The 17,638-nt window shown below is 42.9% G+C and overlaps 1 protein-coding gene across 3 annotated transcripts in view; it reads right to left on the bottom strand.

Annotated features, from left to right (window-relative positions):
- Positions 1-410: 410 nt before the first annotated feature.
- The window catches only part of LOC129335960 (solute carrier organic anion transporter family member 1A2-like), a 47,773-nt gene continuing 30,545 nt past the window's right edge, over positions 411-17,638 (bottom strand). For all 3 annotated transcript variants that reach the window (XM_054988874.1, XM_054988873.1, XM_054988875.1), the window contains 6 exons: positions 13,082-13,277; positions 10,791-10,956; positions 9,366-9,541; positions 7,450-7,514; positions 6,499-6,616; positions 411-2,618 (listed from right to left, as the gene is read on the bottom strand). In XM_054988874.1, coding sequence (XP_054844849.1) covers positions 2,405-2,618; positions 6,499-6,616; positions 7,450-7,514; positions 9,366-9,541; positions 10,791-10,956; positions 13,082-13,277 — 935 coding nt within the window. In that variant the 3' untranslated portion in view covers positions 411-2,404. The remainder of the gene's footprint in view (positions 2,619-6,498; positions 6,617-7,449; positions 7,515-9,365; positions 9,542-10,790; positions 10,957-13,081; positions 13,278-17,638) is intronic.

The raw sequence follows: 17,638 nt of genomic DNA, 5'->3' as shown, positions 1-17,638 counted from the left end.
GGAGGGGTGGGGTTGAGCTGAGTCATCCTGTAAGAGTTTCCCAGGATGTGGAATGCTAATGGCGGGAGGCTTCACTGTATCCTGAGGAGGTTCTTTTACATATGGATTGGTACTTGATGTGCTAATCAGTGAAGCCTCCCGCCATTAGCATTCCACATCCTGGGAAACTCTTACAGGATGACTCAGGGCCAAGCTACAAGTGACGAATGACACTTGAACGGCAAGTGGATTGAGTGGAGGGCAAGTGAACAGGGAGAAATACACATGCCGTTCAAGTGTCATTCGTCACTTGTAGCTTGGCCCTCAGCTCAACCCCACCCCTCCTGAGTAGATATAAATGACCTGCCAACATCTTTTCCACACTGTGACACTGAGAGATCTCTGTCTTTTGGTGCTACACCTCTGAAGATGCCAGCCACAGCTGCAGGTGAAACGTCAGGAACTACAATGCCAAGACCACGGCAATACAGCCCGGAAAACCCACAACAACCATCGTTCTCCGGCCGTGAAAGCCTTCAACAATAAATCCCTCCAGGTATGTAAGTTGTTCAGATTCAGAACGACTGGAGAAAGCAGGCGGTACATTTTAACATAAATATAACAATGACAGGACACATGCCTCTCTGGAAATTGTTTGTAAATGGAAAGGTATCAGAAGTGCTTCATTTTCATGGAAATCTGTGTTGAGGCAAGCAAAAAACTCCAACAAAACAAACAGGTTTTTTAATATGCCTACCATCAGATCGAGGTGTAATGGCATGGTATAGCCGAATCTCATCAGCTGTTGGAGTGGAAATGCACATTGCGAATTACCTTGGGATGCTCAAGTGCAGGTTTTTATGTGTGATCCTCAGGCTGTGTCTTGCTTGGCATACATGCATGCCACTTTCACGGAAGCCAGTTTGGTGTAGTGGTTAAGAGCAGCAGGACTCTAATCTGGAGAGCCAGGTTTGATTCCCCACTCCTCCGCTTGAAGTCAGCTGGGAGACCTTGGGTCAGTCACAGCTTCTTGGAGCTCTCCCAGCGCCATCCATCTCACAGAGTGATTGCTGTGATAAGACAGTTTGTAAAATGCTCTGAGTGGGTGTTAAGTTGTCCTGAAGGGTGGTATATAAATTGAATGTTGTTGTTACTATTTGTGTGTTTGCATTTGCAAGAGGACCGAGCTCCAATTCAGCTCTGTTTTTGCAATTAGAACTCTCAGGGATGGGCACTGTAGAGCAAGCCCTTTAGACTTCTCTGACTTGCCCATCTGCATATCTTTAAGGTGTGAGAAAGTGTCAAGATCTGCATTTCAATGAATGGATGTGGGAGGTGGAGGAAACTGGGAATCTGGCAATTGTAAGCAGCCTGGGATACTTTTAGTAGTTGAAGAGGAACTGATATCCAAGGGGTGAGTGTACTCACACAGAGCAAACTGAAGTATGACTGTGTGCGTGAGAGCATGGGAAATTGGATGGGGACATGTGAAAGGAGGTTCACTTGAGCATTCTTAGGTACTTCTTAATGTGTATTTCTACCCCTGGAAACTCATCAGGGTCTGTACTTGGATGGGAGATCACCAAGGAAGCCCGGGGTTGCTCTACAGAGGAAGGCAATGGCAAACCACTTCTGCTCATTTCTTGACTTGAAAGTCTCTTCCTGGGGTCACCGTAAGCTGGTTGCTATTTAATGGCATACACATACCTATATGCCATCAGATCTTTAGACTGCTAAAAAATAAATAAATATTTCACATCTTTTGTGGCCATACTTCAATGTTTTGATAAATGAATATTTTAGATGGGTGCCTCCTTTTATTGTAAGCTTCTGTCTACGTATGGACAGGAAGCGAGAATTGAGTCATACCACCATTTTCACTACATTTTGATTCATTGGATGCCGTTCTCATTGTTCATAGTTTTGTTTCACCTCATTGTTATCTTTGTCATCGATGCTTTGGGTGGAGTTGTGCCATTTTAAAACCTAGTTTTACGCACCGGTGCAAAAATAACATGGAAAAGTGTGATTTGGGAGGCAGCAAAAATAAAGATCACGCGGGAGAAATGAAACTGGAAGGCGAATGTTTTCAGAATGCAGTTTGGCTGCGGGTGAAGTGCCGCTTCTGCATTTGCAAACAGAGGCCGTGCTTTTTCTTTTTCTGTTTGACTCATCAAAGACCCAGCCAACCAGCAGCCGGAAGGCAGGAGCCAATCAGCAGTCTGATCATTGGTGAGAGCATTGACCACCAGTTTGGGTGAGGAACCAGTCCCAAGCTTCCCTCTCTTCCAGAATGGGTAACTGGTGCAGTTCCTTCTCCTGATTTGTCTGAGCCTTGGAGTATCAAGATGTGCAGAAATAACAGGATCTAGAAATGCCTGGATCGGGGCCTATGTGCTCCGAGTATTCCAGGCAGCAGCTGTTCTCACAAGAAGGTGTCTTCGTATACTGATGTCTCCGTGGAAGAAGGCTCCCCTGGACCCGTTGCTGGTATCTTCATAGAAAGTTTCTCAGTGCTTTGGGAAACCTTTCCCATACCGTTGTCCTGTCTGACTCGCTTCAAAATTAAAATTAAAAGGACAACATATAGGATGAAGCTTCCCCCTTTCAGAGCAGCGTTGAGTCCGAGATAAATATTTCTAAGAAAGGAGAGAGAGTAAAACACAGTTCAGCCCCAAAAAGATTTAAGGAGTCAAACGTTCCAAAATTGCATGCGGCATAATCCTTTCTGGGTTGTTCCACTTGGAATCCTCCCCCATAATAAAAAAAAAGACTGGAAGCTAGCAAGGGTTTTATATTTTTCCCTAATATCCTTGCATTCCACATACCAATAGGGTGTGTGTGTGTGGGGGGGGTTTTGCTTTGTTTTGAATCAGCTTTCAAACATGCGAAACAGCCCCTCCTGCAGGTCTGAAGTGGCGCAGTCCACGAGGAGCTCACTTGTGCATGTTTGAATCATGTCTGTAGTGTACAGTATTCAATTATGACCAGGGGTCATTTCGTAGAAAAAGAGCTGGAGGAACTTATTAGCATAATTTATTAGCATAACTCAGCATACGCCACACCCCTTACCATCGCTGGAAGTGTGTCATTAGCATAGCTGATTTGCATATGCCACACACCCTGGGATCACCTATCCTGGCTGTTTTGGACCCAATCCTGGTCATTCAGGGCTAAAATTGGGCCCAAAATGGCAAAAAGGGGCTGAAGATGGCCGAAAAGGGGCCCAAAATGGTCAGGATCGGCACGCCCCTGAGTGGGAGAGTGATCCCCAGAGGCTGCAATGGGCCCAAAAGAGTCAGGTGGGTGGGGCCACCTGACATGTAACCTCTTGGGGGAACTGCTGGAACTGCATTCCTGCGTGTTCCCCCTCAAAATGAGCCCTGATTATGACAATCTTTTGAAACAGATTGCAACTCTGTGACTGGTGATATAATGCCAATAGAGCATCAAGAGTAGTGAGAGAGAGGCGGGGAGAATAAGGGGCAATAGGCCTTTCTACATTGCTACACATTTGGACTGGAACTGCTCAGAATGCCTGTGTGATAATACCCTTCTCTTCCTTCACATCCCACCTCAGCAGCCCTGAAGCCATCAGAACAATCCTTTCACTTACTGAAAATAAGTGCATGATTCTAGAATGAATTATTTTCTTCTCCTATTTCTCTTCTCCTGCCTGCTCCACTCTTCTCCTGCCTGCTCCTGCTCTTCTCCTGCCTGCTCCGCAAGCCCAGCCTTGTCAGATCTCAGAAGCTCAGTATTGTTAACCTTGGTTATTAATTGGAGGGAGACCTCCAACAAAGACCAGTTTTGCTATGTGGAGGCAGGCAATGGCAAGCCACCTCTCTTGCCTTGAAAATTCCAGCAGAGGTCGCCATAAGTCAGCTAATGACTTGAGTGAACTTTTCATCATTATTCGTTGCTTGTCTTCTTGGTTTTTTTTGCATTGTAAGCTCATTGGGGCAGATACCTGTTTCCTTGTATCTGCAAAGCTTCATGCAATTTAAAGGCACTGTATAAATTATCACCGCTGTAAGCCTAAGGGCACTTTCTTGGGAGTAAGCCCCACTGAATAACATGGGGCTTACTTCAAAGTATTGCTGCTTAGGCATGCAGCTGTAGATGCATGCCAATACAGGCTCAAATGATGCTACAGCTGCATCTACTCTGGCTCCAAAGCATGGGATGGTTTTATAGCAAAGGCCTAGGATATCAATGTGCAGAAAGTTCAGTGCAAAGTACCTTCCTTGGAGACTCGTCCATCTCAAGATACAAATACTCTCTTTGCAGAACCATAAGAATAGTTAAGAGGAGAGAGATAGATGGGAAAGGCTTTCCTTAATGAAATAAAATCATACCAAGGTGGTGCCTAAGAAGCTGTTTTTTACTGAATCAGATCATAGGATCATCAAGATCATTACTGTCTACTCGGATTGGCAGTGTCTCTCCAATGTAGTGATCTTTCATTAGTGATCTTTCATTTCACCTTCGACCATATTCTTTTATCTGGAGGTGCCAAGGATTGACTCAGGGAAGTCTCTATACTTTTCAGGCTGGCAATGCAATTAGCCTAATGAGGCAATGGGCTTCCAATTCACACTGCTCAAGAAATTAATGCTGTCATCTACATGCACGATGACCCAAATCACAAAACCATTTCCTCTCGTCTTTGAGAATTTAGCTTCTTTGGAAATTTAGCTATCCTTTCTTGACGATATATGAACCAATGAATCTGGCTTAGACTAAGTCAAGTCATTGGTCTATCAAGATCAGTATTATTTACTCAGCAGCTGCTTTTCTAGGTCTCAGGCAGAGGCCTTTCACATCACCTGCTATTTAATCCTTTTAACTGGAAATGCTGGGGATTGAACCTGGGACCTTCTGCATGCCAAACAGACACTCTATCACTAAGCTATGGCTCTTCCCTATCACGCCATAATGCAAAGTTGTGCTCTCTCTTTAAGCTCTGAAATGTTCTAACTTGTATATGGAATGGGAGCTGTATACATCTGCTAGATCAGGTATGGAGACTTCTCACGTAGATGCAGTGCATTATATGAAGATACTGAACAAAGCAATTTGGGAGTAGAGCATGGAATCAGGGCTGGTTCTTACAGCCTGTTTACTTGTTTATCCTGCCCTCCAATGCATATTCAGTTTGCAGTTTTGTAAAGCAGATAATCACAAAGAGACCTCTGCGTCTCCGGTACACACAGTCCTCTAAAGGCAATGGAAAGGCTACCCTGAAATTCTCACCACTTGGAGGAAAGGCCACTTAGCTTCCACATCTAAATATATCCCACTATGTACCACATTGGTTAGGCCCTACATGGAGTATCGTGTGAAGTTCTAGAGGTGTCATTTCAATAAGGATGTGGACAAATTGGAGCGGCTGCAGAGGAGAGCAACCAGGTTCATCAGGTGCCTGGAGACCAAGCCCTATGAGGAAACACCGAGGGACCTGGGAATGTTCAGTTTGGAGGAGAGGAGGTTGAGGGGAGACATGATTGTTCTTTTAAAAGGTTGTCACTTAGAGGAGGGAAAGGAGCTGTTTTTGTTGGAAGCAGAAGATAGAACTCAAAACAATGGGTTTAAATGACAGGAAGGAAGGTACCAACTGGTCATTAGGAAAAACTTTTCCATGTTAAGAGTAATACAGCAGTGGAATTGGCTGCCTAGGGATGTGATGGGTTCCCCCTCATTAGCAGTCTTCAAGGAGTGGCTGGATGAATACTTTTCAGGGATGCTTTAAGGCTGTTCCTGCATTGGGCAGGGGATTGGACTAGATGGTCTGTAAGACCCCTTCGAACTCTATTATTCTATGATAGACAAAAGCAGGGCTCATTTTGAGGGGGAACGTGCAGGAACGCAGTTCCGGTAGTTCTCCAAAGAGGTCACATGTCAGGTGGCCCTGCCCACCTGACTCTCAGCCATTTTGGGCCTGTTTTGGCCTGGATTGAGGCCAAAAGGCCTAGATTGGGCTTCTGACAGGTGGTGGATCACTCTCCCGCTCAGCAGCGGCCCAATCCTGACCATTTTGGGCCCCTTTTTGGCCATTTCAGCCCCTTTTTTGCCATTTTGAGCCCAATTTCGGACCTGAATGGCCAGGATTGGATCCAAAACAGCCAGGATAGGTGATCCCAGGGGGTGTGGCATCACACCCATGCAAATCAGTTATGCTAATGACACATTTCCACTGATGTCAAGGGGCGTGGCATATACTAATGAGTTATGCTAATGAGTTCCTGCAGCTCTTTTTCTACGAAATGACCCCTGTACAAAAGACTCAACCATCTCACACACCATCACAGATCAATCTATGCATTTTCAGACCACTGTGAATATATGAAGATGGCCTGTACTGTCACCCCATTTGTTTATCTAGCTCATATTGTCTGCTTTACTGGAAGTTGCTCTTCAGTGTCAGGGGTTGAACTGTGTACATACACAGGGACCATCTACATACACAGCATAAGCCACTACTTCTCCCCAAGTAGTCGTGTTTCTATTGGGACTCACCTGAATGCGTTTGTGTCATAAACCCTGCAAGCCCCTGACCCACCACAGGGTTTCACACCCCACTTCAAGCAGGTTCTGTCAATCAATGCTCCAAAATAAATAGGTGCTGGAAGTCCCCCTGCAAGGATGACACAAGTGGTAAAGTGAGACTCGCCGTGTTCTTCAGGGGGAACACATGAAATGAGGTTCTCTTGAGCGTCCCTAGGTGCTTCATAAGGTGTAGAGAGTCCACTTTCGTAGACTAGGCTGACCAGCACCAAAGGTGGGGCTTTTTCTGTATGGGTAATTTCAAGTTCTGGAATTGTCTCTCTCTCTACAAAAGTTAAACTGGTGCCAAATGTACATGTTTTAGGCAGAAGACAAAGACATTTTTTATTCTCTGATGCCTTTTTCCTGCTTTATTAAATCTTTTATCAAATTATCTTACATTTAGCCAATCATTTGTCTAGTTTTCTGATTTTATCTTTTGCTGTTTTGAGCTCTTTTATTGTATTCGGGGTTTTCCTACTGTTTTTTAATTTTTTTGTTTTAATGTGTTGATGTTTAAGACACCATCCATATTTTTATTCATTTCATTGATTTATTCAAAAAATCTATATAGCACACTGGCTGTTGGACAGTATAACAAAGATTAGGCTAAAATTCACAAGAACAAAAGACCCAGAATTTTTTTAAAAAAAGAAAATATGTCTGTCTGTCTGTCTCTCCTTTCAGTGATAGATAGACAGATAGCTAGCTAGATAGATATTTTATTTACTTTAGATTTTTATTCCACCCTCCCCACAAGCTGGCTCAGGGCAGATTACAAGTTAAAATCCATCATACAATTTATATATATTATAAAACATTAATAATAAACATTAATAATAAAATAACATTTACATCAATATAACAATATTAACAATTTAAAACCTAAATTAGTATTTCAAATCAAACAGGGTCAACAATTACCAAATATTCTTCCACAAAAAGTTTCAATTCCAACACCAAAAGATTTTAAGTCTGGTGAAACGACTCTGAAAAACAGGAGGAAGAGATTAGGATATTTATGTATGTATTATTTATGTAAAATATTGTTATCCTCCATCCTTAACAACTGGCCAGGCAGTTTACAAAAGACTTTTTAAATTAAATTAAATGCCAATAAAGGCAGCAACATAAATATCAGCTAGTACATAAAATTGTGTTATGCAGTTTGAGCCAGTTTGGTGTAGTCATTAGGAGTGCAGGACTCTAATCTGGAGATCCAAGTTTGATCCCCCACTCCTGAACTTGAAACCAGCTGGGTGACCTTGGGCTAGTCACAGTTCTCTGGAGTTCTCTCAGCTCCACCCACCTCACAGGGTGTTTTGTTGTGGGGATAATAATAATATACATTGTAAACCGCTCTGAGTGGGCATTAAGTTGTCCTGAAGGGTGGTATATAAATCGAATGTTGTTGTTGTTGTTGTTGTTGTTATAAATACAATAAAACCATAAAAAGAGTATAGCAGTAGAAAGCTGTATATGAAATTATGAAAACAGAAATGAGACCATCAAAGGAGCACAACAATAAAAATATTAAAAAGTCAACAACTGATAAGAATTAACCAATCACACACCAACACAATCTAAATTGACAATAGGCCAGCCATTTGTCCACAAGCCAGGGAAAATAAATATTTTGACTAACCTCTAAAATTCAAGAACTAAAGCTCCACACAACAGCTGTGGGGAGGCAGTTCATAGCTGAAATACCACAGCTGAGAAGGCCCTGTGTCACTGGTAGCCAGCCACCACGGTCACTTCACCACTGATGGTGGCCACACGCAGAGAACAGGGCCTCTGAAGAGACTCTCAACTGCTGGGAAGGTTTCTACGGGAGTAAGTAGTCCTTCAAACATCCTGCTTCCAAGCTATTTGTCCCCTAGATTTCAGCCAGCTGTGTCATGGCAGGCAGTCAATTTGCCCCTGGATTTAAGTCACAAACATCTGCATTTCCAGGATAATCCGAAGGAGAACTACACACTTCTAAATCCATTGAAGTTAAAGGTCTTAGAAGGGTGTAACTCTGTGTGCAGGATTATGCTGTTGGTGATTTGGGTGAAATCTTACTCCCTACAATAAAATAAGGTGCTGCTGAATTTTGTCACCCCACTGCTTCAGCTTCAAATTCCTTGTTCTCACCTCTCCCTTGAGAAAATCTAAATTGGCTTTGGCTTCATTTTCTGTTTCCTCATATAGAATATTTCCCATCAAGCTTATTTATTTAAAACATTTTTAGGCCCCCTTCCTACCCAGCTTGGAGTCCCCAAGGCAGCGAACAACCAAAAACAGTAAAACAAGCTTTAAAATACACAGTATAAAAACAATTTTAAAAAAAAACAGTTGAACAAAATACCTACACAGGTAGGAGGGTCAGTGAGTGAATACTAGACAAAACGGATAAGCCTTCAGTCACTGATGGAAGACAATGATAGAGGTGGACAAATTGAACTCTCCGGGGAAGGAATTCTATAATTTTGGTGCCACAACCAAGAAGGCCCTTTCTTAGGTTGCCTGAATCTAGCACCAGACAGTGGAAACACCCAAAGAAGCACCCCTGAAGATGGCCACAGTGTAGTTTCATATGGAATTAAGTGTTCCTTAAGATATGCTGGTCCCAAGCCATATAAAGCTTTAAAGATCAATACCAGCATCTTGAACAGATCCCAGAAACTAACTGGGAGCCAGTGTAGGTGGACCAAGACTGCAGTGATATAGTCGCTACGATCCACTCCAGTCAGTAATCTGGTTGCAGCATTCCATACCAATTGTAGATTCTCAACACTCTTTGAGGGTAGCCCCACATACAGCACATTGCAGTAGTCTCCCTAAAACAAACTAACCTGAACATAATCATGTATAAAGATGTTGCTCCAAGACACAAGGACACCACACTGATGGCCAAAACTGCTAAAAAGTACGGGTACATTTTTGAACATTTCTCCCTTGGACACTGGCCCAAAATTGCAGATAAATTGCCGTGTCCAGAAACTCCAACACAACTACAGTTGTGAAATACCTGAAAGATAAGAAGGTGACATGAATGATTGCAAAGGCATCACATCTTCACTTAGGAAATTGAAGACAAAATTATCCTTTAATAGACCCTGTGAGGATTTTAACAGTATTTCATTATTCCTACAAACATTTTTTATGTTGAAATGTATCATTCCCACCCACCCCACACACACATGAACACACACAAAAAGGATTAATTTCCTTACCCAGTTGCAAGCATCCATAAAAGCAAGATCAGGGATATTAAATGCAGTCTTTCTATCTTCAACTGCCACTTAACGACCAGAGATCAGTTTCAATACTAAATGACTCTGCAGTATAAACCATTAAGGCAGGGGTCCCCGACGTGGTGCCCGTGGGCACAATTGTGCCCACAGACACCTTTCCTTGTGGCCGCCAAGTGTTTTTAGAAGTGGGTGGGGCTAGGGAGGGCTTTTGCACAGCAAGGCTTCTGAATGGTCATTGAAGATTTGACTGATTTTTAAAAACATTGCTTTGACAGAAGCTGCTTCCACAGCACAAGAATCTTCACGATGTGATGAAGGTAAGCTGTAGCAGCCATTTTGTGGCTGGCTCTGTCTCCTGCAGCAGCCAATTTGTTGCTGTGCCTACCAAACTGTGTCAGAAGTGCCCGCAGGCTCAAAAAGGGTGGGGACTCCTACATTAAGGCACACATGGAAGAGCCTTCCCCTTCCATCAGCCCTTACTCAAGGCTGGCATGCCTGGCACAGGGCAATGCCCATGACTGTTACTCAGAGACTGGCAGTTAGAAGTCAAGGTAGTTTCCCCAGGCCACCAGAGACCTGCACATTTGTGCTGTTTATGGGAATAGCTTACTTGTTGGTGGGGAGAGGTCTGAAGAGGAATGGGGCTATGGGAGGGGAGATGATTCTGAACCTCACAGGGGCAACCTTTGGCTAGCCGCTAAAGCCATATTCACATGTTACAGTGAATGAACATCCGAGTTGTTGGTGAGAAAGAGCCAATACGTGTTCAGTTTAAAAAATGAAACCAGAGACCAGAACCTGGTTACATTCATTGAATATTACATGAGGATTACTCAACACCTCTCAGGGTTGCTCTGAGGATAACATGGGGGAGGGGGAAAGATCACGTACATCACATGAGCTTGTTGGTTTTGTCTGCAGTGTTCCGCGGCGTTCCGATTGAAGGTGAGTAGTTGGAAATGGCCAATGTGAGATCCATCTCATTATGATGTCGCTGCATAAATAATAGGTATCTGCACTTACTGTGTCCTTTCCCGTTCCCAGTGAAGTCTTGCACCCTGCCAGACATGCACTCATGTAGGTGACTCCGTTGTCTCCACAGACGGGGTCCCAATGGTTGGCCTCACAGTTGCAGTCAGAATTGCAGGAGGATATGAGGTTTTCTTGGGAGAAGGATGGTTGCTTTATGCTAAAGGAAGCAGAAGAAGAACCTTAAGAAAACAAAGGAAAATCAATGGAAGCATCTTCAATTGCAGGCTGAATTATTGCCTGTGTCCACTGATCCCTTAGATGGTGAAATTCAGAGGTACACTGCCTCTGAACAGGGAGGCACCATTCAGCCATTATGGCTGATCGTCTTTGATAGACCACGGAAATTGTATTGTAAGTTCCCAGTGTGTTGTTCAGAAAAGAAATTTCTTTTCTCTGAATTTGTTGCACATCCATTTTAGTCACTTTGCGGCAATGACATAGATATTGGTGAACTTAATTGCTGGGGGGGGGCGGGAATTCCTCCATCTCATTTATGGGGTTGGAAAGCTGCAAGACACTGGAATTCTTGAAAGACCCGTCGGACTACTTGGAGTGATTCTTACTATAAATAATTTAATGAAAGGCTGGACCAGATATGCATGCCAGAGGTCCAAACCCTTTGATTAAAGAGTGAGTGTGTGCATGTGCGTGTGCGTGTGCGTGTGTGGTGGTGATAGCTGTCCTGTGTCGCCTACCCTTGAGTTCTAGGGCACAATGCATGCTTATCACGGCATATTTAATCATTTCTGAAATACAAAAGGGGGAATTGCAAGAATTTGCAGGGGAAGGGAAATCACATCCCCCCTCCCCCAATTCTGGCTCAGTTTCCACCCCTACTCTTCTTCCACCCTGAGCCTTCTCCTTGAATCCCTAAGCTACAGGCTCCAGTGCCCACTTCCTACCACTCCTGCTGTTGACTGCTTCCCCAATTCCCTATTACTTTCCACACTGGTTGTCCTAGCTTTTCCCCCCTCCGACTGCTGCCTCCTCCCCTCCCCTTTTGCTTCTCCTTTCTTCCTGAGCCAGCTGGCTCTTTTTTTCTGTTCTTGATGGTTACCCCCCCCCCCCCATGCACTGTAGCCCCTATGATGAGGACACACTATGACTTTAAGTGGCTGGTGTTTAACAGGTTCTGCACATCTTGTAAAGCTTTGCAAAATCAGCAGAAAGATCTGGCTGGGATAGCAAGTTACTTGTTCTCTCTAAGTTATGTAAATAGTTAATAGAAGTTCATCTTATGTCGTAGACTGCATCTTGGATGCAAAAAGTTGTTCATAAAGCATGTTATACCTTTAGTATCCCCCTCTCCCTTCTTTCTCTGGCTCCCCTCCCAAACATCACCACATGCCAGTTGGCATTCTTGGCTGTCAAGACAACCTCCACCAACATCAGTGAGGCATAGAGTGTTCTCGGGAATCTGCAGAATGTACTCAAGACAAGGTGCTCACTGTTGTTGCTGAGGGTTGCTTTGGCTACCCAAAATGGTTCCCAAGATCTTGAATAGCAAAAACTTCACCGTGGTTTTATTGGGGGGGTTGCAATGTCTGAGCCTGCAAAGGCACTGAAGTTAACATTTTCCTGAGATTTCATCTTCATTTATCCTTCGATTCCATCTATGTATCTAAGAACCAACTCGTTGTGGATTGAAAAATCTGCACAACAGGCCCAGTGAGCGCTAGGGTGGAGGTTTCCATCAATTACAGACAATCAGCAAGGTTTCAGAAAAATAATGATTTGTATACAGGGGGGTGAGGAGAAGGGGCAAGAAATCTCAGAATGAGGAGGCACACATGGCTTTTAGATATATAGGCAGGGCTCATTTCAAGGGGAAACTTGAACAGTTCCGGAAGTTCCCCAAAGAGGTCACATGTCAGGTGGCCCCACCCACTTGACTCTCGGCCATTTTGGGCCCGTTTTAGCCTGGATTGGGGCCGAAATGGCCTCTGACGGGTGGTGAATCACTCTCCCACTCAGCAGCAGCCCGATCCTGAGCACTTTGGGCCCCTTTTCAGCCATTTTCAGCCCCTTTTTGCAATTTTGGGCCCAATCTTGGCCCTGAATGGCCAGGATTGGGTCCAAAACAGCCAAGATAGGTGATGCCAGGGGGTGTGGCATATGCAAATCAGTTATGGGAATGACACACTTCTGGTGATGTCAAGGGGTGTTGCATATGCTAATGAGTTATGCTAATGAGTTCCTCCAGCTCTTTTTGTACGAAATGACCCCTGTATATAGGTGGAATCTTCTCCCCATCAACCTCCACACCGAATGAGATCACAAACCCGGCGTAGTTGACAGTCAAACCAGCCACCTGGAGTGGTTCACAGTTGGCTATGAAGTAAAGCAGGTTGAAGCAGTAGGAGACCGCAAAGGTGATGCACGCAAATTTTGCCATCCCTTTTATGCCCATCTTGAACCTCTTGATGAGAAAACTTCCTAAGAACATCCCCACGGTTGCAAAGGGCAGAAGAACGATGCCTGCAAAGGAAAGGAAACACCAGCACATTCGCACAGGCGGAGACAAACCGGGAGAGGGCATCCCAAACGAATCCTTAACAAACGGCAAGCATGAGAGCATGGTAAATAATCTGTAACTAAGAATGTCAGACCATGACATGAAGCTGGTTTATTAGCCCCCATTAGTCTTAACTAGGGGATATGTGAACTTGGCTTCCTTGCTTAAACCTGGCTTGTTCCCCAGCCTGCAGGTGAGGCCTGGGCTTTTTCCAGAATTACGACTCATCTCCAAACTGCGGAGATCAGTGCCTGGAGGAAATGGCAACTTCAGAAGGCAGACTGTACGGCACCACATTCCTGCTGAGATGGAGTTGGCAACCATAGCTTGGACAGCTTCCATAATTAAATTGGAGGGGTAAAGATGCAGATATATGTGTCTTTAAAAAAAAAACATTTTTCTCATGAGCCGCTTGAATAGCGGAATGAATGCAGAAATTCATATGAATGTGGAATGCATATTATGCAACAGATGTAGTGGAGGGCTGAAGCCCACTAATTAGTTGCACAGATAAAGAGGTAAAATATAGATGTCATAAACATATTGACATATCAACAAACAATTAAATCTTCCAAATCAAGCAGCAAACGAAATATACTTGAAAAGGTGGCTTGGTATAGGTAAGTGATAAGATTTCCAGGTGGCTTGCCACTAAAAACCAGATGGGGGCCTGCCACTTCAAAAAAATTCTTTTGCGTGCACGCATAGCGCACACGTGCACACTTGGCCCTAGCATGATAACGTCACTTCAAGACTGATGCTATCGCTGGCCCACAAGAGGCCAGGACAGCTGGCCACTTCCCAGGTGTGCAGCAGGCTGGGCTGGCTGGCCAGCCCTGCACGCAGGTGTTCATTTTTTACTCTGTTTCCACCAGATAGTCCAACAAAAAAACAGACTGTCTGGACTTCCGGCTTGGAGTTCATGGAGGGCTGATGCAGCTCAGGGAGCTGGGCTGTCCGTGCTGCTTTTTGTGAGGGCTAGTGGGGTGCCAACTGCCTGTAGCCCCCTGTTCTCAGGCGGAGAACAGGCAAGTACGCTCAAGACCCCGAGAGTGTGAGGGTCTCGGCTGTGGGGGGGGGGATCTACGCAACGATAACCTACCCAGCCTTTAGACCCCGCTCATAGACGGGTTGCAAAGATCTCTACAGTAGCTCTGGAGTCAAGCTTTTGGCTTAAGACCTCCGTACCCAAGCTTCAGCATCAAACTGGGAAAACTGGACTATTGTAACTACTGAAACAGCGACTACAACCCATAAAGAAGATTTAATAAGGTAAAGATTGCTATCTCTTTATGTGAGAAGAAAAATGGTAAAAGAAACTGAATCAAATTAGAAGATAAAAATTGCAAAAGACTTAAAAACTTACTGTGAATATTCCGGCAAAGTAACTGAGAAAAAAGAATTTTTTAGAGAGGAGCTAATGCAGAAAATAGATTATTGTTTACATACCTGCAGCTTGTAAGAGATAATGAAGTGTGAGAAAGTTGAAATATCGCGAGAAACGCTATGTCGAGAAGAGAAACCAGAAGTGCGTCAGTGCGATAGAAAGACTGGCTGGAAGCGGCCTCTGAAGAACCGGAAGAGGACGTGCACCATTTTTAAGGAGGGAAAGAGCTTGACCTCAAATTGGGCGGAAGTAGGACATTTTGGATAAGGGAAAGGGCATAAACTTCAAGTAAAAACCATAGAGAAAAGACGCCCGACATTTTGGATGCTAGGACTGCAAATTTTTAAAAGACTTTGTTAAAATTTGACGCTTAAAGTGAGAAAAGTAAATCAGCCACGCCACGGAGTTAAGGAAAAGAGCAGACTCATGGGAGCGAGGCAAGGCAAGCCCCATGATGTCGAAGAAAGAATGGCAAACGGCGTTGGACAGTTTGGATAAAAAAGTTGCAGAGGGAAACAAGGAGATCAAACATATGATGCAAGAGATTGTGAAAGATATTAAGGAGCTCAAAGAGACTTTTAAATCAGAGATGGTGGAGCTGGTTAAAAATATTGATGAGGTCAAGAAAGAACTACAATTGACACAGCAGAAAGTTAAAATAGTGGAAGATTAAACTGATAAGTTGGCTATATCACACAAGATAGAAACCAAGGGTTTGAAAGAGAGAATGGCCGTGGTGGAATGTAAACATATGGAAAAACAACTTAGATTTCGCGGAGTCCCGGAAGTGGAAGGGAAATCAACCCAAAAGCAGATTTCAGAAGTACTAGCAGAATTTTTGAATAAGGAACTGGAGGAAGTGGCAGCCTTTCTGGATGTGACATACAGAATCAACTCAAAATATGCAGCACAAAAAAATCTACCAAGGGATATAATAGTCCAATTTACAACGAAAAGAACAAGAGAAGAGATTGTGAGCAAGCAATTTCAAAACCCTCTGGAAATTGATGGAAAAAGAGTGAGAATAATGAAGGAACTCCCTAGGGGGGTTTTGTTGGAGAGGAAGAAATACAGAGAACTAGTACAAATGCTGAAAGAATTGAACATCAGATATAGATGGGAAATACCAGAAGGATTGAGCTTTGAATTTCGTGAGACTAGAAGAATACTCAGATCTGGACAGGAGATGGAAATGTTTATAAAGGACTATGAAAAAGACTTACCCAAAAGATCTAAAATTTGATTATGGAGTGCAAAATTATATCTTGGAATGTAAACGGATTAAATTCACCTTCGAAACATAAAACTACTTTCCACTGGCTATCTAAACAACATTGTAATATAATTTGTTTGCAGGATACACATATTAGGAAACAGGATGTGAAATATTTAAAATTTGCTAAATTGGGGAAAGAATTTGCAGCGGCGTCAAAGCAGAAAAAAAGAGGAGTTGTTTTATATATTAAAGATGAGCTGCAACCGAAAGTGATTTTAAATGATCCGGAAGCTAGATATATAGCAGTGGAAATAATTTGGAATACAAAGAAAATACTTTTGATTGGGATTTATGCACCGAATGGTGCTAAAGAGAACTTTTTAAAAGATCTACAGAACCAACTGACATATGCTCAAATAATTCTGGCAGGTGATTTTAATGGAGTAACAAATTTGGATGATGATAAAAAACCGAAAGGCGCTCATAAAAAAAGAGGACTTTTGCCAAAATCCTTTTTTGGAATTAAAGATCAGGAAAATTTGGAGGATGTTTGGAGAAGAAGTAACCTTAAAATAAAACAATACACGTTTTACTCGGCGAGGCACTCGACACTATCAAGAATTGATATGATCTGGGCCTCTAAAGATCTGGCGGTATGGACTAAAGAGGCGGAAGTAATGCCTAAGGTAGGCTCAGATCATAACCCAGTAATGTGGAAATTTGGGAAAAGCATCAAAAGATGAGGATGGAGGATAAATGAAGATCTGCTGCAATCAGAAGATAATATAATGCTACTACAAAGAGAGACCAAATTCTCTCGACTGTTTCGACTGACAAAGTATGGGATACCTACAAAGCAGTAATTAGAGGAACTTTAATGGATTTAAATGCAAGAGACAAGAGGAGAAAAGAAGAAAAAAAGCAAGAAATTATGGAAAAGATAAAGGCCAAGGAGTTACAATTAAAGAAAAGACCAGGGAAGAAGAGGTTGTATCAAGAAATAAAAATTCTGCAAGAACAGTTGAGAGTAATGAACAATAAAGAATTAGAGTGGGAATTGAAAAAATTGAATCAAAAATCATTCGAAGGCGCGAATAAACCTGGGAAATATTTAGCGTGGCAATTGAAAAAGAAAAGGGAGAAAAAAGTAATAACTAAGATTCAAGAGGACGGCAAGACGTTAATAGACCAACTGGCCATAAGTAGAGCCTTTTTTAAGTATTATGCAAAGTTGTATCAAAGAAAAGAAGTGGATTTGGATACTATTGACCAATATCTGAATAAGATCAACTTACCAATATTATCAGAAAAATTGAAGGAAAAATTAAATGCAGAAATAACGGAGATGGAAATAAAAGAGGCTATTCGGTCGACTAAGTTAGGGAAGGCACCAGGTCCAGATGGAATTATGGCTAGATTCTACAAATCATTGGAAAATGAACTGGCACCTTTTCTGAAAGAGGTAATGAATGGAATTTTAAAAGGACAAAAGATACCAGAGTCTTGGAATGAGGCCAATATATCATTGATTCCAAAATAAAATCAAGATTTAAGTAATGTCAAGAATTATTGACCTATTTCATTGTTAAATAATGATTACAAAATTTTTGCAAAAATCTTGGCGGAGAGATTAAAGGACTGGCTAGTTGAGATTATTACAGAAGAGCAAGCAGGGTTCCTTCCAAACAGGCAAATCTGAGACAATTTGAGAACTGTAGTAA

This window comes from Eublepharis macularius, chromosome 9, assembly GCF_028583425.1.
Source record: "Eublepharis macularius isolate TG4126 chromosome 9, MPM_Emac_v1.0, whole genome shotgun sequence".
NCBI lineage: Eukaryota > Metazoa > Chordata > Lepidosauria > Squamata > Eublepharidae > Eublepharis > Eublepharis macularius.
Note: the sequence above shows the minus strand (reverse complement) of the source record. Positions and strands in the feature narration are given on the sequence as shown.